General features: G+C 40.7%; 1 protein-coding gene across 3 annotated transcripts in view; it reads right to left on the bottom strand.

The window, feature by feature from the left end:
* Window positions 1–23785, bottom strand: part of LOC145992614 (uncharacterized) — a 69125-nt gene that overhangs the window by 22922 nt on the left and 22418 nt on the right. For all 3 annotated transcript variants that reach the window (XM_083128973.1, XM_083128974.1, XM_083128972.1), the window contains exons 5-6: window positions 22337–22483; window positions 1890–2125 (exon numbers count right to left, since the gene is read on the bottom strand). In XM_083128973.1, coding sequence (XP_082985099.1) covers window positions 1890–2125; window positions 22337–22483 — 383 coding nt within the window. The remainder of the gene's footprint in view (window positions 1–1889; window positions 2126–22336; window positions 22484–23785) is intronic.

Genomic DNA, 23785 nt, shown 5'->3' with positions numbered 1-23785 from the left:
TATCATCAAGGTAGCATTTGATTGTGTTAAAAGATGTAGCAAGATTTCTTCGTTTTCTTGTTTTGTATGTAAATTCAAACATTAAAAAGTGCCTAACCCATGGTGTAGTGATAATGTAGTGGCCTTGTAATTAAATAATTCAGAGTTCGATAACCGGTGGAGGCACATTGCACAGTGGTTTGGATCCCACTTTAAACTGTATGTCCAGTCCCAATGATCCTAACTATGCATAAAGTGGACTAAAAACAATTCAAACAAAAGAACCAAACATTGAAAATTGTACTATACTATTACATTCTATTTACAAAATATACGTGCAGCACTACTCAAGTTATGTGAGTTTGTGTATATACTACGTAGACATATTTTCAGACCCACTGAAATTTGAAGATTACATTTGGGAAGAACTATCCATTCAAAAAAGCCATCATTTTTGCAAACTGCTTTATCTAGCTATAAATTCCATATCAAAAGGTGGACTTTAAATTTAGATGTGGGCATCCTTTACAGTAGAGATATAAATGAAAGCTGTGAAACAAGAGAAATGCAGCCAAGTAAAGTATTTTCATTGATTTGAAACACATTGGGGAAAAAAGCCGAAAAAGCCACGAAAGAAAAACTGTTATCCCCCAAAAAAGCAGTTGTTTTTTTTCTCCGACCACTTCCAACTCTACATTCATATAATATCATATTAACTTTTTCATTACGGAAAGAATAAATTATGATGATCACCTCTTTTTCGTGATCTACGTGGGTTGGAGATTTAATAATGGCAACACTGTTGTATATTGGACATGTAACGGAACTGGTACTCTTGCTTATACCACATGTTAGTTTGACACCTAACCTACGTCCCAGTAAATAGACTCTTTCTTCAAACACTAGGTGCATGCACAGTGACAAGAGAAATAAGAGTATCATTGGAGTTGATGGTTTAAAGTTGCATAGTCACAACAATGTTTTTGAAGCAGGAACAGCAGAGTTGGATAAAGATTGAATGTGACCGCAGCCGTAGAGCACGATAGTGTCATCAAGGTATTCGTGACACATGTGGGGAATCTGCGTTACCTTCAACCTGCATTGCGAAAGAAGAGGCAACACTTTTTGCTGTATCCTCCCATCATTTTGCAGGATAATGCCCAGGCTCATGTAGCACACTGTGGCTGATTTGTTAGCTCGATGGCACTGGCAGGTGCTCTACCATCCCCTGTGACTTTGATTTGATCCCTAAGATGAAGCTTCCGAACTGTTCCAGAGATTCTTCAAGCAATAGACCATTCCATTCAAAGCATCAACATAAACAGGCGCTGCTACGGGTATACTACGACTTCCGCATCGCTGGCAACAGTTGTACACAATGCTAGTGACTACATCAAAGGGCTGTAAAAGATTCACAGAGGTATCTCTTTTGTATCATTTGTAAATAAATAAATAAATCTCCAACCCACGTATAAAGGGACCATCCAACATCTAGGTGACATCTCAATATAATAACATAAATCTTCAATGAAGTTAAAGGGTGACAGCCAAAATAAAAGACTACCCTCTCCTAAAAATGTATTGTGGCCATTGTTCATGTCTGCAAAGAAAATTCACCCAGAAAGCAATAATATTTTTTTGGGAATTCAAGGAATTCCTGGTTGAGATTTCTCCTAACGAAGCTAAAATTGTTAACTCTCCAACTTTATATGACATATTAAATCAGATCTTGCAATAACCGAAGATTGGCTTATTTTATATGAATGTTAATATGATGAAATTGATGCAAGGACATTCACAGAGGACAGCCATGTACAGGCTGGGATTTGAATGCAGGAACCCCTTGCATCGTATCATGCTGCAACATGGGAAGACAAATTAATAGACATAAAATATAACAGAGCACTTACTTCATTTCTTTGAGGAGTGCAATCACCTCCCTCTGGAGCTGCTTTGCCTCTTTAACTACTGGAATTATTTTACTCAATTTGTCCACAACCTGCTTCACATATTTAAGTCTCGCTGCACTTTCATTTCGCTCAACATCAACTTCTTTCTGCCGCACTTGGCTCTCCAAAAGATCTGCTTTGACTTTCTCCGGATCATCCACTATGTTCAGGCGTAACTTGTTTATTTCCACATCCAGCTGGAAGAAATAGTGTCATGTTTTCACCTCACAAAATTCCAACTCTATTCAACAGAAATTTTTTCCCACCCACTGCCTTTTTTAAGGTTCACACACTTTATACAGTGCGTTCATTTGGATCCTCAGCCGAGAGATCGGGAGAAGCGTGGCGGGCGGCGCTGGCGGAGATGCCGACATTTGCGGCCTGTAATGCCCGCTTATTTTTAGACATATGCAGACATTTATATAAATATTGCAAAACGAGCACTAACCTGGGTTATATCACGCAAAAGTTCTTCTGTAATTCATCCAAGTTCTGCTCTTATATACACAAATAAATACGCTATAGAAACGATGTTAAGAGCCACAGATAATAAAGGATTTTAATCATAGTTTTGACCAGTAACGTCCTGCTTAAGTTTATATCCTTGAAAGAGTTTTGTGGCCATGGGAATCGTTTGGAGGTTTCGAATGTGCAACACTGTATCAAGATTACGCTGCAGACAAAACCGTTAAAAGTGAATGGTTTTCGTGAGCTTCCTTGCAATCCGAAATATCCGAGCTCGAGTTTTTTTGTTCCTTCGCGACTAGATGAAGACAGAGTTGTGAATATAGTGGCGAGCAATGTAAACCAAGAGCGTGTTAATTTCGTACTGTGGGCAAGAGTGTTATTCTTGGTTACTTGCAGTTACTTGTTTGTGTTATAGCAGTGTGTATGTGTGTTGTGTCAGTGAGACGATTGGAATGCCAGCCGCAAGGTTCACGTTAGAACAAAGATTTTTTATGTATGACACGTACGTGAAAACAGACTCGTGTCGAGACGTGTGTAGGCAATTTGTACAGAAATTCCCAGGCGTTTCAACTCCACACAGAGATACGGTTAGACATCTTGTCCTTAAATTACGAGAAACTGGATCGTTAAATTTTAAAACACCTAAGCAAAAACGACTGATTCTAACCGAAGCAAAACTCGATGATATTGGTGCAGCGTTAGAACGTTCTCCAAACAAACCTCTACGCCATTTTTCACAAGAGGTGGGCATGTCAAAATCATCAGCACATACAGCCACTAAGCTACTAAAATTAAAACCGTACTCTTATAACACAGGTTAGTGCTCGATTTGCAATATTTATATAAATGTCTCCATATGTCCATAAAAATAAGCGGGCATTACAGGCTGCAAATGTCTGCATCTCCGTCAGCGCCGCCTGCCAAGCTTCTCTCGATCTCTCGGCTGAAGATCGAAATGGACGCACGATATTATTATATTTCAGGAGAACACAGATTACAGTTATAACAAGTAGAGAGATTTAAAAATTTAATACATCTTGAATGTTTGCAAAACCACTGTTTCACAAGAAGAAAATTTAAAAAATACTTTTTGTTCTGTTTCCGATGCACAATGGCCTCCCCCATGGCGCAGTGGTAGCGTCATTGCCTTGTAATCAAGGGGTCCCGGGTTCGATACCAGGTGGGGGCACAAGTGGTTCGGATTCCACTGTAAACTGTAGGTCCAGTCCCGATTAGCCTTACTGTGCATAAAGTGGACTTAAAACAGCAACTAAAACCAAAACCGATGCACAATGTCCCGATGCCCAGTCCCATTTCCTAAGCCATCGTCAGTCTTCTCAAGAAGTTTAAAACATTAAAAAAGGGGGAAAGGGGCTTAAAATATATAAAATAGAAAGGTGGAAGGCTAGCAGAAAACTGAGGGGGGGGGCAAGTGCTGGATGTTTATTTTACTACTTCATTTAATAGCAAAGCTACTATTTTTAATGATTCTCACCAATACCGAAACAGATGCTTAAAAATTGCTCAAAATATGCACTGATATTAATATGTAAGTATTTCACTGCAATTACATGCATCAACATACCAGAGATTCATTTTAAAAAATTCAAGAATTACAAGATTGCGGCAGCTGCCATGTAAAATCCAATATGAATGTTTTAAATGAAAAATTTCTATTTTGCATAATTCCCAGGATTTTTGTGGATTCCAAAAAAATCATTTATCTTGTATGTATGCATTGCTTGCATTGTAGAATTATTCCTCTTGTAGTCTACGGTTATTACAAGCATAAAAACACAGTTTTTCGTTGTGACGTGTGAAGGGAGCATGTGTTCTCCTGAAAACGTCACAACGAAAACTGTGTTTTTATGTTTGTAATAACCGTAGACTACAATAGAAATAAATAAAGAAATAGCCAAACTCCAGAAAAGTATCCACTAGTATTGGTGAATAAATTGCCACTTATACTTACCACTGGCATTGGTTCTGGCTGAACCCCACCTTTATTAAATAGGGTGGTACAGATTAATCAGTACTTTAATGTACAGGCCGATATTGGCTTAGTGGTAAAATTGCTAATAATCTTTCTGATATGATATTTATATAAGCAGTCTGTAATTGCAAAGTTCTGCTATTTTAGCATCATATGAATATAAAGGTATAATGCACATGTATACAATGTAAATGGGTCGTTCCACATAAGTTCAACTATTCTCCATGCAGCTTTAGAATGAAGTAGGCATGGCCTGTAAGTTACCGAAATTTGTATTAATGCGCGAGTTGGCCTCAATGTCAGATTTTTTTACAACGCGTCAATAAGAGAATGTGTTTGAATAAGAAATACGTATATAACATGACTTTTTAAACGTAACTATTTGTTTTAAAATAAATAATGTTGTAAATACGAAAAATAAAATAAAATAAAAGCAACAACTTACCAACGACGTCAGTTGTCTTCAATGGGTAATATACCATCTAAGGAGTCATCTTCCTCATCATACACATAATCAGATTTCGGAATCGTCGTCAAGGTTGATGATAAATCGTTCGACAGCTGCTTCTTGCAACCCGTCCATTTGCCACAGTGCTTTTTCTTCGTTTTCCACATGACGAATACAATCCTGTCATTTCTTGTGGGTGACATTCTCAAGTCCTTCCAACAACAAGAGCTTTACATCTAGAAGTTTGAAACTTGTATTGTGTGTTGCAACGCGTCCTCCTACTTGGCTCCAAATTAACTCTATTGGGTTCAGATTAGAGTGGTAAGGTGGTAAATGCAAAACAGTATATCCATGGTCCCTAGCAATTTCGTCGATTTCAAATTTGTCATAATTTGTTTTGACGGAAGTTATTTTTGCAAGCAGTTCAGCCTTTAACTGATTGAATTCATGTGGAACGTTTTTGTTTCTCAGTCACTCACAAATGTCATCCTTTCTCCATGCTGTTGTCGGAATCCTTTCACATTTTACACTATGGGAAGGAGCATTGTCCATTACAATAACAGACTGTGGTTCCAATTGCAGAACAATGTTTTGAAACAAATCCTTGAACACTTTGCCATCCATTTCTTCGTGGTAGTCTTTGGAGGACCGAGATACAAAAAACAGCAGTCCATTCTGTAGGAATCCATCATTGCTTCCAATATGAAGAATGGTGATTCTCTTTCCATTTCCGGTGGGATTCTTTAAGCCAACACTAAGACCGGATGAGAATGCATACTCCTAGTATGACCCTCATTAACCCAAGTTTTGTCCAGATAGTATATTTTCCTACCGCTCGATACGAAATTGACATATTGCACGAAGATAGAGTCTTCTCCAAAGTTCGTCGTCACGGTCAATAAGAGCGCTGTGATTCTTTTGGTGCACAAATTCAAAATTTAAATCACGTAGCATTTTGTGCAGCATCAAACAACTAATCTTGCACACGTCTGGATCATTATTAATTTCAAATAATAATTTATCTAAAGTAGGCAACTTTTTATCCAAGATATCCTTCTGATAGCGGCAAGTGCAAAATCGTCTAAAATGTGTGATCCGCATTTTTGTTTGGCTCTCATTCCTTTCGGAGTAACCACCTTACCACTCGCTTCGATTTCCTTGCGCGCCGCGTAAATACTTGTTTTCGAAACACCTGTGCATTCAGAAGTCAGCGATACCACTTGGTCCACACAACACTCTGGATTCTTCAGTGTAAGGTAATTGAACACGTTCAGCACAATTTTCTTCTCACCACTTGTCAAAGGTTTCCCACGAGGATGCTTGATAACACTTCCGGCTGCAGCAATTATATTAACAAACAATGACACAACTGATACAACATGACGTAAAATCTCGAGAACCACCACACGACAACCGAAACTATTCCTCCAAACTTTACTATTGAGTCATTGACTGCTATCGAACAGGTTTGCGAGGGTTTACAGCTCAGGAAGCTATAAATAACCGTTTGCTTGAAGGTGGAAGCAGCCTTTTCCAGGAAAGTAGTGTTTCCAAATATGATAGTTTTACTGTGTACCTTAGAAACAAGAAATTGCAAGAAATAGTATGGTCTTGTTACGCAAAGATGCATTGGAACATATTCAACTTTGTAGTCGCAAAGTTGGCTGTTCAGAAATTGGATAGGATATCAGCTTTGTGACAATACTGAACAGGAATGGTGCGTTCTCTTTTAAAGATCGGGTAGCAACACTGCAGTTGCCAAGTTCGCCCATTTGCAAGTGAAAAGCCTGTGACCCCTCCCTCTATGGATTCCTTCTTCGAAGCATTTGCCAGTGTATACAACTGGCACATTTCTTTTACATAATTTGGGAATGCAGATTTATGAATTTAGGCATGTTATGCGTGGGATTTAAGGAAAGGATAAATAGGCAAAACATTAAAAATACACATGTGTAATATTGGGATTCGCTTGGCAAATGCCAGTCACTGGCAGCCGAAATGGTGTTTTCTCTTCTGTCAAGTACAGAGTTTCAAGACTAAAGACAACTTAATTCTGACAATTAGCAACACTGCCCAATGCAGTGTGATGGACAAGTGGCTAAAACGTCCTTCATTCCAATGTGTAAATAACAACGTAAGTGCTATACTAATGGATGATTATGAATCCATAAGCAAGGATAAGGCTAGTAACTGCTTGGAAGAGCATACAACGCTATATATTTCTAGTTTTTTAGACTTTTCTAGATGCACTATCTATGAGGGTTCAAAATGTCCGAGGAGGAGCTGTTGCCAGAATCCACCAATAGGGCTGCACTGGTTTTCTCCAGAACACATGCTTTTGTTTATATCCACTTCGTAGTAAAAAAAATGGACTTTAGATCATTGTACCCATAATCACAGATTTTGATGTAACCTAGCACATTTAACCTTCCACACTGGTGAGAAACCACATTTTTTTGCGCATGGGCATGCGGGTATGTGTGCGTGGATGTGCACATGTGTGTGTGTTTGTGTGTGTGTGTCTCACTTCCTAGTTTCATCTTTATAGCCCCTCAAATATTAAGCAATTCCTCTTTTCTACCATTCGCAAAACCTCCAGCCTTGTAGAAAAAAATTCTATCTACGTTACACATAATTCACTTCTTTTTAAAATTTCACAACAATGTTAACCAAACAACAAGGATTTCAAAAAAATACAACCTTGGTGACAATGAAGTTCGACCAGAAAGGAATACGTGATTAAATGCACAGAGGCATAGGCGGTGGAATGGGTGACCCGCAGAAGTGACGCATGTGTGTAAGAGGAGGCGTGTGAGCAGGCAAGAATCGTGATCCCAGCATGTTGCACCCAAGGTCACGTAAAGAACGAAAACGGGGAACTATATGCGTGACATTGAACTTCGACCAGGCACCAGACCCATACGGAAAATTACAGATAGTGGCGCATTCGACGGAAGCATGACGTCACGGACACGATAAGGGAGTCCGCCGTATATAAGCACGTGCTGTGCACCGAGGAACCGCAGTGCATCATCACCATGGCCAGGGGCAAACCTATTGACAACACCGTGAGGAGAAGAGTGGTGGAGTTGCAACGGGATGGGCCCAGTGAACGGGAAATAGGGCGCCAACTGAACTTACCCAAGTCAACCGTCCACTGCATCATCAAACACCACCAAAATACGGGTACTACACAGCCAGGTAAGGCCCCCGGTCGAAAACGCCTGCTGAGAGTCCGTGACCTACGGATATTTAGGTGCTATATCCAGACCAACAATCATGTTTCTGTGGCCGAATTACGACTGTGGACTCGAGAACGCTTTCACATTGAAGTGTCAACCAGAACCATTCGCCGTTACCTACAGCGATGCGGTTACCGAGTGTACAAGGCGAAACGTAAACCCTTCCTTTCCATCTTGAACAAAGGCAATCGACTACGGTGGGCACGAATGTACCAGGGATGGACATTTCGGCAGTGGAACAGGGTTTTGTGGACGGATGAATCAATTTTCAATGTTGTGTACGGGAAAATACGGAAAACAGTCATTTGTCGGAAGGAGGAACAGAATGAAGCAAAATGTTATGCACGTCGGGTACAAAAACCTGCGTCAGTGATGGTATGGGGATGCATGACGGCATCTGGGGTTGGCCCACTACACGTCTGTGAGGGCATTGTGAATGCACACGCCTATACACGCATACTGGAGCGGCATCTTCCCACAGTGCGAAGGCACCTGTTCCACAGGCGGCGTCTCATCTTTCAACACGACAATGCCAGGCCTCATACAGCACGGCTGACAAGAGAATGGTTGACTCGCCATCACGTGCGAACTCTGCCATGGCCACCATCGAGTCCCGACCTCTCGCCCATTGAGAATGTGTGGCGTGTTCTTAAGCGACGTGTGCAACAGAGGGGACCCACGACAGTGGCTGCTCTTATCGCCTGCCTGCAGGAGGAATGCCACTGCATCGATGTGGAATACCTTGAACGACTCATCCGCAGCATGCCCCGATGCATTGCCACAGTTATTCGCCGACGGGGCGGCGTCACACCATGGTAAACAGGATCCCCTCTAACAGTGGTCGAACTTCAATGTCACGTGTAGATGGACGAAAATGTTTTATTTTGTGTGGACACCATACATTGCTGCGTTGCAGCGGAAATTTATGTTTTTCTTTGTTCCATGTAGCCTGCTGAATAAAATATGTTCAGCATATGCATGTGTTCTCCTTCTTTCACAACGCACTCCTATATTTGTGACTGGTCGAACTTCATTGTCACTAAGGTTGTAACATAACATTTCACATTCATATTTTAGTACACAAATAACTTAATAAAATATTATCTGATTTTTTTTTGTGTGTGTGTGAAAACATGGTTTACTGAAGTTTGAATTATCATTGAGGGAAAGGTGCACCACCAACACAAGCACTTTAAAAATGAACATGGCTACATGATCTAACTTATGCTGCAGATAAACTGTTTTCTTTTTATTCCTTCTGAAAATATGACAAACTACTTTCCAAATTTTCCATAAATGGCTTCTGGATTTTACATTTTTCAAATTAACTTAAAATCTAAGAACCTATTTTCAAAATATCATTGAAGCAAATTTTAGATTTTTATTTATATATCTGTGTGTGTGTGTTGCTGACCCCAGTTAAACACCATCCCAAAATAGACTCCTTCTGGTACACCGCCCATTCCATCGCCAGTGACCTTAACACTAAACACCTCCAAAAACTCTCCAATCTCTGCCGTCAAGCTTTTCAGACTGGCTGCACTCTCCCCCTTCCACTTCTGCCCAATTTCAGTCCCAAACCTAGATGTCCGCTAATACCTGACCCCCCTTTACCATTGCCCACCCCTCCCACACTACCACAGACCCCCCTGAAAACCAAATCTGCACCCCCACACATCGCACCTTGGGAAACAACCAGTCCAAGGACAAACCAACCCCCACCAGATCTACGACCACCAATGATCCTAACCCACTACAAAACAACCAGACTGTACTCAATTTATACAGCCATAAACTTAGCACTGATGAAATAGCTGTTTTATCCAAAGGCCTCACCTTCTTGCCCACAACTGCCCCCAACCAATTCTGCCTGCTTTTTGACATACACGCCTTTGCTCGTAACCTCTGATGGGAACATTTCAGGGCTAAAAACCCCCCACTCCAAACTACTAACAATGAAACCCACCCAAGCCTCCTTCAATTTAGCCCCCCTCCCCCCAAGATCCCTTACTAACCACCCCTTGGAAAGGCATATTACTGCCATCATTTCCACCCCCTCTGACAGCTCATTCTTAAATGACCTCCTGAACCAACCTAACCTAACCTGAACCCCTCCCAACAGGAAGCTCTCAGAGATCTCCGCAACAAACATAACATCAAAATCCTCCCAGCTGACAAGGGGTCCACCACGGTGGTCTTGAACTCTCAAGATTACCTGGCAGAAGCCACCCGCCAGCTGGCTGACCCCTCCACCTACAAATCCACCACAGCTGACCTATCCTCCGAACACCTCAACAAAATCCAGGACTTCATTCACACCCACGGCACCCCTGAAGGCCTGAGAGCCCCTACCACGGCCATATTAATTCCTGATAATCCCTGCACCCCCACCTTCTATCTACTGCCCAAAATACACAAACCTGGCAACCCTGGTAGACCCATTGTGTCCAGCTATAAGTCACCCACAGAAAGAATCTCAGCCTTTGTTGACTACCATCTCCAGCCTCTTGTGAAAGCTCTGCCCTCCTACCTCTGCGACACCAATCACTTCCACCATTGCCCCCAAACACCATCGACATCACTTCCCTCTACACCAACATACCCCACTCCCATGGCCTCTGCTCCATAGACTTCTAGCTCAATAGCAGACCCAAACCTTACAACGCAAGCACTAACTTCCTGACCCACCTAGCCGACCTTTTCCTCACATGTAACAATTTCACCTTTGAAAACAAACATTTCCTACAGATCCGAGGTACAGCCATGGGTACCAGAATGGCCCCATCCTATGCAAACCTCTTCATGGGCAAACTTGAGCAAGAGTTCTTGGATACCCAACCCCTCCTCTGGCTCCGCTTCATCGACGACATCTTCATGCTCTGGTCACATGGAGAACCATCCTTATCAGCTTTCCTGGACCAACTTAATCACTTCCGTTCTATAAAATTCACCTGGACGCACTCCCCTAACCAGATCACCTTCCTGGATGTGGACATGCACATCGAGGGAGGACACCTGACTATCTCTATCCACATAAAACGAACCAACCACATGCAATACCTACACTTCTCCAGCTCCAACCCATTCCACACCAAAAAAAACATTCCATTCTCAATGGCCCTCAGGGGACAGTGCCTGAACACTTCACCCACCTCCTGCCAGAATTATAACCTCTGCCTACACCAAGCCCTGGTCAACCGTGTATAACCCTCCATTCTGGTCACCAAACAAATAAGGGGAGCTGACTCACACACCACTATCACCAAGAAACCTGCTGCCACCAACCCACCTGCACTCATCACTAAAGCCCGGATTTCTATGTAATTACATATTTTTTCCTTTATATGTACAAGCGTGGAATTAAAATATATTGACGAATTACGTCAGTAGAGATGTCACAGTGAAGTTTTATATTACATATTTTACTAAATGTTACATATTCCTAAGATATGAAATATTTTTTACATAAAACAGTCCTTAAGAGGAAAATCCAATGAACTTTTGGCTTACTAGTTAAAAAAGTATCTTCTCACTTCCCTTCCCCATTTCCAGGTCTAAAAAATATAGTAACTTAAAAGTGCGATTTGCCTTCGTTGTACGTACATAGCAGTTCGTTGATTCGCCGCATCGTAACAATTACATCAAGATTCGACAGTTTCAGTTTCCAGTTTGTAACATGGAGCGGCAAGCAACACACAGCGAACGAAGAGAACCAACAATGGAAGGTGGCAAGTACAACGCTGAGAGGCACTTACCTTTCATCCGTACATTGTTGTGATCGTTTTGATTTTTGCAGCCGGCGGCGACAAATCTTGAATGAAGTATTGTTAACTCAACCGTAGAATTTCGTATATATATTTCGTCGCCTTTTCATTTTAACCATTGGAGTTTTAAGAAGAGCTTGCCTCAGTATTTAAACAGTGTTTTAGCTGTAGAAAGCTGGAATGGCTCCGCCTACCTCCTCGTTATCTCAAAAGTTGCGATCTTGGATAGCAGTCGATGATGCATTTACTACGGATGGTAAAGTTATTTTTTGTCGAGTTTGCGATAAAAAAGTTGGGTGCACTATGAAATCTCAATTAGATCAACATGTTCGAACTTCACTTAATGTGAAAAACAAACAACTACGGAGTGAAAAGAAGCAAGTTTTACTAACCCAGATGCAAGAGGATTCTTCATTCAGTGTGTTTTACAAGGAAATGTGCGAAGCAATGATTGCAGCAAACATCCCTTGGTATAAAATTCAAGTACCGAAGTTCCGGGATTTTCTGGATTTTCTGACGAGTCAACCCTTCGAAAGCGATATCTTCCACATTCCTACAAAGAAACTTTAGAATCAATTAGGGCAGAAGTAGGCAGTTCCTATGTGTGGACTTCCATCGACGAAACAACTGATGCTTTGGGACGGTATGTAAGTAATTTCATTGTTGGAACGCTAATTGCTGATTCTCCATCTACACCACATCTCATTGCATGCAAAGTTCTAGAGCGTACTAATCATTCCACCATAGCACGATTTGTGAATGACAGTCTTAAATTGTTGTATCCGGATGGCATACAAGAAGAGAGGGTTCTTCTCATGTTCACAGACAGTGCGTCATACATGTTAAAAGCTGCTACGGCACTTAAAGTGTTTTATCCTAACTTGATCCACTTTACTTGCTTGGCACATGCTCTCCAACGCATTGCTGAGGAGGTGAGAGGCAATTTCCCGGAAGTCAACCAACTTATTTCTTCCACGAAAAAGGTGTTTCTGAAGGCACCACAACGTGTGCAAGTTTACAAGGAACAATTGCCAGGTGTACCACTTCCTCCGGAACCTATTCTTACTAGATGGGGCACTTGGATCCGGGCAAGTAAGTTTTACAACGAACATTTTGAAGAAGTGAAATCTGTGCTTGACTCATTTTCGGCGGACTCAGCTGTATCGGTACGCACTGCTCAAAATCTCTTCAAGGACACCAAACTTGCTTGTGATATGGCATACATAAACAGCAATTTTGGTTGGATTGATACAAGCATAAAAAAACTTGAAACTGTTGGGCTTCCTCTCCTGGAAGCCATGGATATATATGAGGATGCAAGAAAGAACCTGTCTGCTGTTGGAGGAGATGTGGGAGAGAAAGCTCGAAGAAAATTTGACGCAGTGACTGAAAGAAACCCAGGTTACGTCAGCTTATTTACAGTGAGCCGCATTCTCAATGGTGAAACAGTTAACCTTCCCAATTATATTTCTCCCGACCACATTCACCTCCTGAAGTACGCTCCGGTTACTTCTTGTGACGTGGAGAGAACTTTCTCTGCGTACAAGAACATATTATCTGATCGGCGACAAACATTTACTTCTGAACATTTGGAAATGTACCTGGTAACATATTGTAAGTTAAATAATTAAATACAGTGCCTGCCCCAAGATCAAAGATAACCTGAATTTTTGTAAGTGCTTTTTGAGCGAAAAATTTGGGCAACGAAAATTTACTACTGAACATTTTGAATGGTACCTGGTGACATTGTATATTAAATATTGAATATATTCAAATTGTGGTTAATATTTTTGCTCTATAAGAACATAAAAAATACTTAATGTAAGCATTGTAATATTGTAACTTCAATTTTTGTAAGTCTTTTTGAAATAAACATATCCCGTTGTGAGGAAAAAATGTAACAAAAACAGGAAGTAACGTTTGGAATAAATATTTATAGTACATATTTCATTATGAATTTACATATTTCAGACATTTTTATTACATATTTATGTACATATTTTAGGGGTTGATATTACATAAAAATCCGGGCTTTAGGAGCAAATATCATCCCCACCTCAACAAAATCAGGCACAGACTACTCTCTCTTTTCCCAATTCTCCACAGTGATCCTGAAACCAAAAACATATATTCCGACAAGCCCAGAGTGGTTTTCAAATGCCCCCCCCCCCTTACAACCTCCAAAACATCCTGGCCCACAACACTCCTTCACCACACAACCAACACCCCCCCCCCCCCGCCCATAAATGCAACCACCCTAGATGCAAAACCTGCTCCATCCTCATCACCTGTCACACCCTCCAGGTGAAAATTTACCCTCCATCCCAAAGGGACCTGCCATGCCTCAAACCTGATCTACATCCTCACCTTCAACATCTGTGGTGATTTTTACCTGGGGGAAACATCAACTGCCCTCAACCTCCGCATCAATAACCAGAGCTCCTCCACCCACAACCTGGACTTCACTGTCGCCATCCACACCAACCACCACATCAGTTTCAACGACTGCTTCTGGGTAGCGATCATCCATCTCATACCCCAACCAGCCAACACCTCTGTTCACAAAAGATGGGAGAGGGGCTATATATATCAGCCATGAGTGCGACCATTCCACCTGGCCTGAACAAGGCCACCCAGTAACGTCCCCACCTCATCCCATCCCTCCCTCCCTCCCAACCCAACCCATCCACTCACAGTTTTCGACAAGCTTGGTGATGAAATAGTTTTTTTCGTTCTACGCACGGCTTCTTCTTTGATGGGGACCTGGCAACTCTGCAGGGCCCCAACTTCCAGTTCCGTCTCTTTCTTCTCACACCAAGGATACTACGACAAAGTTAGCGAAAATTTTGAATTTTTCCACTGTCCAGTGAGTGCTTTCTTTCTCCTTTGATTTTTATTTAGCCCTTTTGGCCCTCCTTGCTTTTATCCATTATATATATACACACAAATGAAGAAAGAGGCAGTAAACACTTACAACACAAAAAGAAAAGGTTTGATATTTCGTGACCCAGGTCGCATTTTCAACGAAGAAGAAACAGATCATGGTTACAAAGAGTAGAGGCACAGAATACTGATGGCAGCATTACTACTGTCAGTGTTGCCAGAAACAGTAGATAGAAAACAAAGTTAGTTTCACCAGTGTTTACTGCATGGTGGGTGGGTAGTTTCGGGAAGAGGGGAAAGGGTTATTAGTTGGCTAGGTTGATTCCGGGGGGTATAGTGGCATGCATGCCTGATATATAGGCAGGCCCTTTCCCATCACCTTCGAAAAGACATATCTGTGTGTGTGTGGGGGGGGGGGGGATAAAAGATGGATAATGGCAACACGGAAACAAATGTTGAAGGTGGTATTATGGCTGTTGGTGTGGATGGCAACTGTGAAATCAGAGTTTTGGGTGGATGAACAGTCACAGTCTTCATTAGAGTGTTATGTAAAATTTGATGCTCTAAAAATTTTCTTCCATGACATTTTGAATCAGATTCTTAGATTTTGAGTTAATTTGAAAAATACAAAATCAGGTAGGCATTTCATAAATAAGTTGTCATATTTTCAGAAGGAATGAAAAAAAACGTCAATTTTATTGCTGGATAAGATAGACCATTTATATAAGCTCATTTTAAAAGTACTTGTGTTGGTTTTTTGATCGATTGATTGAGTTGGTGTTTTAAGTCCACTTTGTGTACAGTAAGGCTAATCGGGACTGGACCTACAGTTTAAAGTGGACTCCGAACCACTATGTGCCTCCACCGGGTATCAAACCCGGGTACTTTGTGTTGGTGTTTTACTTTTCCCTCAAAATGATAATTCTTTGGTCAAAAAAATCAGATAATAATATCTTATTAATTTATTGTTGTACTAAAATATGAATGACAAATGTTGTCATATTATTTTCTGAAATCCTTGTTGTTTGGTTAACATTGATGAAATTTCAAAAATATTGGATAATTTGTAAGGGAAATTTATTTTTTTCTACAAGGCAGTACACCTCACACTGGAGGCTTTGTGAATGGAAGAAAAGAGGAATTACTGAATGTTTGAGTTGCTATGAAAAATCTAGAGGTGGCAAACAAAATGATGTGGTTTTTTGCCACAGCGGAAGGATTACCGTATTTACGCGTGTATAATGCACGTGCGTATATAATATGCACCCTCGTTTTTGATGGGGAAACGCAACAAAAAATATATCTCGTACATAATGCGCAGTACAATTCAGGTCCCAGAAATGGCTTTCTTGGTGTCGAATTAACATTTACGTATTTCATTTAAAATTAATCAGTAGATCATAAAAACGAGCTTTTCCTTGCTTTCGTAGCTGCTGCATTCACCACGCGACCTTGAACTTCCAGATGTTAGGCTTTTCATAGGAGAAGAGGGATCAAAGTTAACAACCGCCAGTTCAAGGTCGCAGGGTGTGATGTTTACAATAGATGGACAACATCAAGGCAGCATGAACTCTCACCAAGCGGGAGGGTGAAACGTGTGTCACTGCCGATTGTTTGTGAATGGGTTCGTGAGGCATGTAACTCCATCACCCTGGAAATGGTGATCGAAAGTTTTAAGGTAATGGGAATATCGAACAAGATGGATGGAAGTGAGGACATTTCAGACAGCTTGTATTAGTAACTAGGAGTGAATGACGAAATTAAGTGTAAACATTATTTATTTATTTATGTGAGTCAAGCTACAATAGTGCAGTAAACATACAGTAGTTATTTCTATTTGTTAAGTGTTGACGAAATTATTTTACCTTCATATTTGTTACAGTCAACTCTCGATACAACGACCTTTCACAGTTCCCCGGAAAAAGGTAGTTATTTTGAAGGGGTCGTTATTGGAATTTGCACCAATAATGATTATCGGGAGATAATCAGGCAGAATGAATGTTGAATTTAATACGGGTCTACTAGAGCATTGTCTGTTACAAGATGAACTGGTAAGATAAGATTTCTCGGAAGATCTTACCTTTCTAGGCACAAAAAAAAAAAAAAAATTGTGCTATAAATTTCATTCTGGTTCGGCTGTGTAAAATACATCGTAAAAAAGCCACGTTTTCCTTCCTTCAACCAACTTCTATTTCACCCCCTCCCCCATTCCAGGGAGCAGTCCATACTGTATGCCAGCCTGAAAAAGGAAACACGCAACTTGCGATCTGTTTGCACCCAATGCGTATTCTAAGACACATTGAACAGTGTCGCACTCGCATTTTGGTTTGGAATTGGATTTCACTACAGTGAAACTGTATATTTAGTCTCGATTAGCCCAAAAGCATAAAATGAACTCAAAACAAGCTTTATGAAACCTGCACATTTTCAGATATCAAAATGGGAGATCGTTATTTACTCGCACGTTAATCGAGGATAATTGTTGTCAGTTTATACATTGAGCACTTTTTTTAAAATCGTTCTCAGCTTACACATTGAGCATTGGTTCTGAAGATAAGCGGCGATTATATTGTGTGCATTTCCTTGCTCTGAGTGTTCAGGAAGTTTATCCTTGTGTCAGATGCAAAATAAAATGTACACTTTTATTTATCAGAAGGTGCAGAACATGAAGTTGTTTTAACTCTTGTTTTTCTTTCTGAAGATCAAATTTCTTTATCGTCAAATCAAAACAGCTTTGCGAGATTCAAAAAAATGACTTTTGCCTTCGCACTGGATGAGTCATTGCTGTTATCGGCAAGCAACAACTTCGCAGACGCTAGACGAAACACTGGCACCAGTTGCAGCATAAAAACAAGGCAACCGGCTGGAAGTTCGAGCAACAAGTGGTCGAAGGGAAAATCCTCCGTATTTCAAAGATAAGGCAAATGTCGAAGGTGGAACTTTTTTATAAGCTATGCGAAGAAGAAAGAAATGACCCTTTCTTTACATTTTACCTTGCAACAGACAATAATACGGGCAATATTTCAATAGCATTAAAAAAAGAAAAAAAAATAGGACCTGAATTCTGCAATTATTACATTGCCGTGCAGACCAGTGGTGGAGAATGAGCTGGGAAGTGGGGGCACTTCTTTCTTTTACTTGTCCTATGGTTTTTGTTCGTTTTCAAGAATACATCCAGAACTGGTTGCCCATTTTAGAAGTCAAAGGAAAGGAAAGCGGTCCACTTCCACCCTCGCTTGTAATCAGCCTGTGTGCACACACGAGCAAGAAAACAATCGGCATTCCTCCTCCCCTCCCTTAAACGTTTGCTGAGAAGAAAAGAGGGAGAAGTCACTCGGCCAACGGAATACTTTTGGCAAATATTAGGACATGGGCACAGTTATGAAAATGTATGAAGAGGTAAACGGGAGTTATGATACACGTAAGATCGAAGAGAACTTTCGCAGAAACCTGGATGAAAATGCATTAAGAGGGTTGATAATTTTTAGTTGGCCTATGTGACTGATTCTCTCTAACAGTTTCGCTTCTTTATGAAGTGTTACAGGGAACAAAGAACACGTTTTGAATGAAAGGGGTTACCGGAAGTTGTCTGATACAAGGTCAATTTAAAATAACATCCAAGCATATTCAATCTCTTCTCGCGTACCCAAGAGCAAACGAAATCACAATGGCAAAACAAGCCTGGCATGTTGGCTAGCGGCCGTCGGCTGCGGGGTAACATTGGTGCGCTTGGGGAAGGGGAGGGCAGAGGTCAAGTACTATTGGATATCACTGAAGCGTGGTGGTATTTATTTTTAGATCAGACCCACTTGCGAGCGGTAGAGTGCTTGTGAAGGGAATGAGTGCGAATAGAATGAGTGCAAAAAACGTGTATTTTTCGCCCAATCTCTGTTCACAACAGTTTCTAAGGGGAAAAAAAAAATTGTGGAAGTTATTTCTCCCGCGAAAAATACCGCTTGATACGCCTCCCGTGTGACGGGAGGCGCATGCTTCAATGCCGCCAGAACGGTGCTGCTTTTCTCGATGTCGCAAAACTTTTCAATACTAAGTGAAAACTCATGGAAAACGGCCATTTCGCTTTTAAAAGTTATTTTTTAAAATTATTATTGGTAAGGAAAGACAATCTGTAGATATATACATGTTATACGCAGTGACATAGTGAAAAAAAATGCGTGATTTCATTTTGGCTGTCTGAATTATTCCGTGCATAATACGCACCACAGTTTTGGGGGGCAAAAATTTTGGAAAAAAGTGCACATTATACATGCGTAAATACGGTAAACGTGCCAGGTTTAACATTTATGGGTCAGAACCTTGAGCGTGCTGTATTCTAGTGGATTCAGGAGCCTTTTCAAGCACTTGCTTTTCAAACTTGATGTGAAGTACAAAAAAAATGTAACAAGAACTAATTGTTGTAGAGATATCAAATTGGTTTTGTTTTCTTTCTCAAAGACAGGGCTTTTAGCGGTGGTAAAATTTATACATTGAGCCTCCCAATAATTATTGTTAAAGAAAGAAGAAGAAAATTGATTTGAAAAAAAAATGGCCTCTGTGCCCTCCTCAATACACTGAAGTGAACGAAAAAAAATGTATGTACCGGTGGTCCATTGCTACAACTGTGCAAAGTTTGATTGAAACCAGACTGATACTTCTTGAGTAAAAAAATAACAACATTATATAAAGTGGCAGTGTTGCCCAACTTCGGAACAATGTCTGGAATTTTGCTTCTAGCATCGACCCTATGGATGCTGGGTAGACCTAATTTGGAGGGAAGCACGGTAAAAAGCCACTCTATAAGGATATGTAATGCACGTGCAGCAAATTTGGAAAATGTATATATATATTGGAAATTTGCATAATTAGGGAAAATTTCCAACTTTGGGCCTTTGACACCACTTCCCCCCCCCCACATCCTTAATTGTCGGATGTTACTTAAAATGTTGCTTTTTACTCATTCTTACATTTAGAATTGAAATGTTTCAAAAAGATGCAGTGGTTGAGAAGTTACAGCCCCCTATCTTCAATTTATCCCATGGCAACAAATGGGAAACAAAGTGCCTTTTCAAATGGTGGTTGTTAGTAATAGTAACAATATATATACTTTTGTTTTCACATTAGAGTGTATAATACCTTTCAGACATATATTAATGAACAAAGAAGACTGAACTGAAATATAATGTATAGTTTTCAAGAAATGGCACAGTAATTGCTGCCGTGAAAATCAGGCCTCTACGTTCACATCCCCCCCAGAATCCTTAATTGTCGGACGTTGCTTAAAATGTTGCTCTTTACACATTCTTGCTTGTAGAATTTAAATTTTTCAAAATATGCAGTAGTTTAGAAGTAATAGCCATTTTCATAAATCTGCCCCATAATACAATGGCAACAAAGGGAAACAAAGGGAAAATAAGGACTTTGCTTGTTAATAATAGTAACAATGGATATATTTTCTTGTAATTCGAGAATGTCATACTTTCATATGTATACTAAAGACAAACAAAGACAACTAAAATATTGTTCATGATTGGGAAAAGAGAGACGCGGTAGTATATAAATACGGAGAAACTAGTACTCACTTTTATCCGCGAAGCTGTTTTTTCTTCTTTTTCGATTAATTTCAGTGGCCACTGCCACCATCCTCGTTGGAACTTGCTGCGCTGTTGCTTGGCGTGCGTCTTTTGTTCGTAGTTCTCTGGCTGCCGTTAGGTGCGCTGTGCATCTTGGTGCGTCGTCTACTATTTCCGGGCGATAACTGCTGCAGTAGTGGAATCCAAGTATGGTGCGCTTGCCCGCTATCGATGTTTAGTTCGTGCGGGAAGTGCATTATGGCGTGCGTTTCCTTGATTTTGGTGTCTATGAGCGTGTGGGCAGTGTGTTTGACTCGAACCTTTTGAATTTTATGGCTATTGTATTTGATATGTCTAGCAAGCCACTGCCCACACGCTCATAGACACCAAAATCAAGGAAACGCACGCCATAATGCACTTCCCGCACGAACTAAACATCGATAGCGGGCAAGCGCACCATACTTGGATTCCACTACTGCAGCAGTTATCGCCCGGAAATAGCAGACGACGCACCAAGATGCACAGCACACCTAGCAGCGCACCTAACGGCAGCCAGAGAACTACGAACAAAAGACGCACGCCAAGCAACAGCGCAGCAAGTTCCAACGAGGATGGTGGCAGTGGCCACTGAAATTAATCGAAAAAGAAGAAAAAACAGCTTCGCGGATAAAAGTGAGTACTAGTTTCTCCGTATTTAAAATATTGTGTGTAGTTTTCAAGAAATGGCGGGTTGTAAGGGGTGATTTTCCACGTAGTACACCCAACTGTCAACCTCACTTCCACATTAGTACACCCTGGACTGCGTTTTGCAGACGAACGAGGCTCTGGCGACTGGCACTCTGGCCAGTATAATTTTGTGTGTGTTGTCCTGTTTTTTGTCCTTGTGTGTGCTGAGTGCCCCTTTACAGCCTCAGCTTTTAACGAAAGTCAGAACATTTTAAGCTTTTAAGATTTTACTTATGCAACGTTAGAGTTGTTCTTTGTAAAGATAAGGGGCTGGACCCCATATAATGTGACGGGTGCAAAATAGCCTAAGTGCTGACGCACCCAAAATTTTAAAATCAAATCAAATCATGAAATGGCACGTAAATTGCTGGCGTGCGCTGCTGGTCCAAATATCGACCATCTGGCGACTAAAGTTTAAACAAAATCTGAGATCATGAGTTCCAGCCTTGCCATTTTTGATTGAGCGGAAATGTACTGACTCAAATATCAACAAGTGATGTTTGTTTACTCATGCAAAACATGGCATACATTAAGGAAGTGAATGAACCATACTTGTTCTACACATAACATTTGAAATTTTACACTGGAACATAGATTACAAATTTTATATCCGTACTTTATTGGTGTCGACAAAACTTTTGCAAGTCTTTCCTTATTAGACCTTTCCGGACAAGCTTGAAAATACTGAGATTTTCCCAGGTGATAGTTTTTTTTTTGCTGTTTTTCAGAATATCATAGAAGATATGTTGCTAAGTGTGCTATTAACTTTTTTTCTGAAATCTACAACACATCCTCTTTCTACAAATATATAATATAAATAATAATAATATTGCATATTATATAAATTTTCCAACATTTATGATTATTTTTCTGTAACAATTTTTTGAAAGTAAAAGAATATTGAACATTGAAGTAAAAGTTACTGAAAATGTCTATTCAATACAATTAATGCAAAAAAAAATTCTTTAACTGAAAACGTCACTAAAAATGTGAAATCTAAAGTGGGATCATCTCTAAAAATTTCCACAATGTGCATACAAATTATTCAATGCTATCTCAAGAATATAAACAAAAGTTCAACGTAATACCACATGAGTACAAGTAAAATCCAGCAACAAAGAAAATGTGGCATCTAGCAGTTGGAATTTGAAAGAGCAGTTACAACACACATGCAGAAGAGACATGGTGTGATTATAGCCCATCCTTCATTCACAATATAATTTTATAGTGAACGACAGGCTATAGCCGTTGCTCATCCGAAAAGGGTTAAATAACATTACAAAAAAAAAAAATGGAATTTTGAAAGAGAAAACTTACTTCTGTAATCCTTGTTTCCAATATATTGCTTTCAGTTTGTAAACTTGAGCATTCTTCTTTCAATGCATCCATTTCTTGCTTTATCGTAGTTCTGGTATCCTGGAGAGTTCCCAGTGTTTCCTGCTTCTCATTAAGTTTAGCATTGAGCTACAAGATACAATAAGAAAACTTCCAACAATATATTGAATTCAAACTTATACTTGTCAATATTAGTGACAATGATTATTTATTGTTCTTAATATGTCATTATTAGGGAAGGGATTTTAAGGTGCAGCACCTTTCCAAAAATATAGCTGTTTTCATATCGATCATTTGAGATATGTATTTTAGGACATGAAATCAAGTACCAGGTATCCTGGAACGAAAAGTGAAAGTCAAACGGCATGTGTCGGCAACCCTGTCTGGATGACGTCAGAAGTTTACATTCCCGGCAACCATCAGTCAGTGCAGAGTTGGGAGGCGTGTCGGTTGCATAGACAGCAGGTCTGTAGGAACTACAATCCTGAAGGGAACATGTCCGTGTCAAAGGACGTTTCACGGCCGTCTTTACTGTATGAGTTCAAATTGGGCAGCAATGCTGCAGCCACTGCTCGAAAGATATGCTCCGCGTTTGGAGAGGCATCAGTGAGTGAGCGCACAGTGCGAAAGTGGTTCAGTCGATTTGCATCGGGCGAGGAGAACCTCCAGGACAAGCCTCAAACTGGACGCCCCGCCACTATCAACGAAACCCTGCTGAAGGAGACCATTGAGCATGATCCACAGCAAACGTGCAAAGAACTTGCACAAGGGTTTGGAGTGTCAGAGGAAACCATTCGATTGCATCTGCACAACCTTGGGAAGACTTGGAAGCTCAGTAAGTGGGTTCCTCACGTTTTGTCCGAGGAAAACAAATGCCAGCAGCTCACCATTTGCGCATCATTGCTGTCACGCCACAAGGAAGCTCCATTCCTGGACCAGATATTGACATGTGATGAGAAATGGGTGTTATACAGTAACCGCAAAAGAAAACATCATTGGTCGTCCCCTGGTTCTGTTGCATTGACCCCCAAAGAAAACATTCATGAACAGAAGGTACTGCTCTGTGTTTGGTGGACCAGCGCTGGTGTTGTGCACTTTGAATTACTAGAGCATGGCAAAACCACCACATCAGAGGTGTACTCGTCCCAGTTGCAAAGGATTGCAGCTGCACTGCGTCCGAAGCAGCCAGAACTAGTCAACAGGAAAGGAGTGATCCTTCTTCAAGACAATGCTAGACCTCATACGGCGAAAACGACCAAGGACGTAATCAACACACTTGGTTGGGAAATTTTACCTCACCCTCTTTACTCCCCGGACATTGCCCCATCCGACTTTCACTTGTTTTTGGCCATGGATAACCATTTGCGTGAGCAACAGTTCCGAAACCAAGATGATGTCACGCACGTCATAGAACAATTTTTTGCTTCTAGG

This window comes from Lepisma saccharinum, chromosome 9 (genome assembly GCF_977018435.1).
Source record: "Lepisma saccharinum chromosome 9, izLepSacc3.1, whole genome shotgun sequence".
Lineage (NCBI taxonomy): Eukaryota > Metazoa > Arthropoda > Insecta > Zygentoma > Lepismatidae > Lepisma > Lepisma saccharinum.
This window is presented reverse-complemented; position numbering and strand designations above follow the sequence as displayed.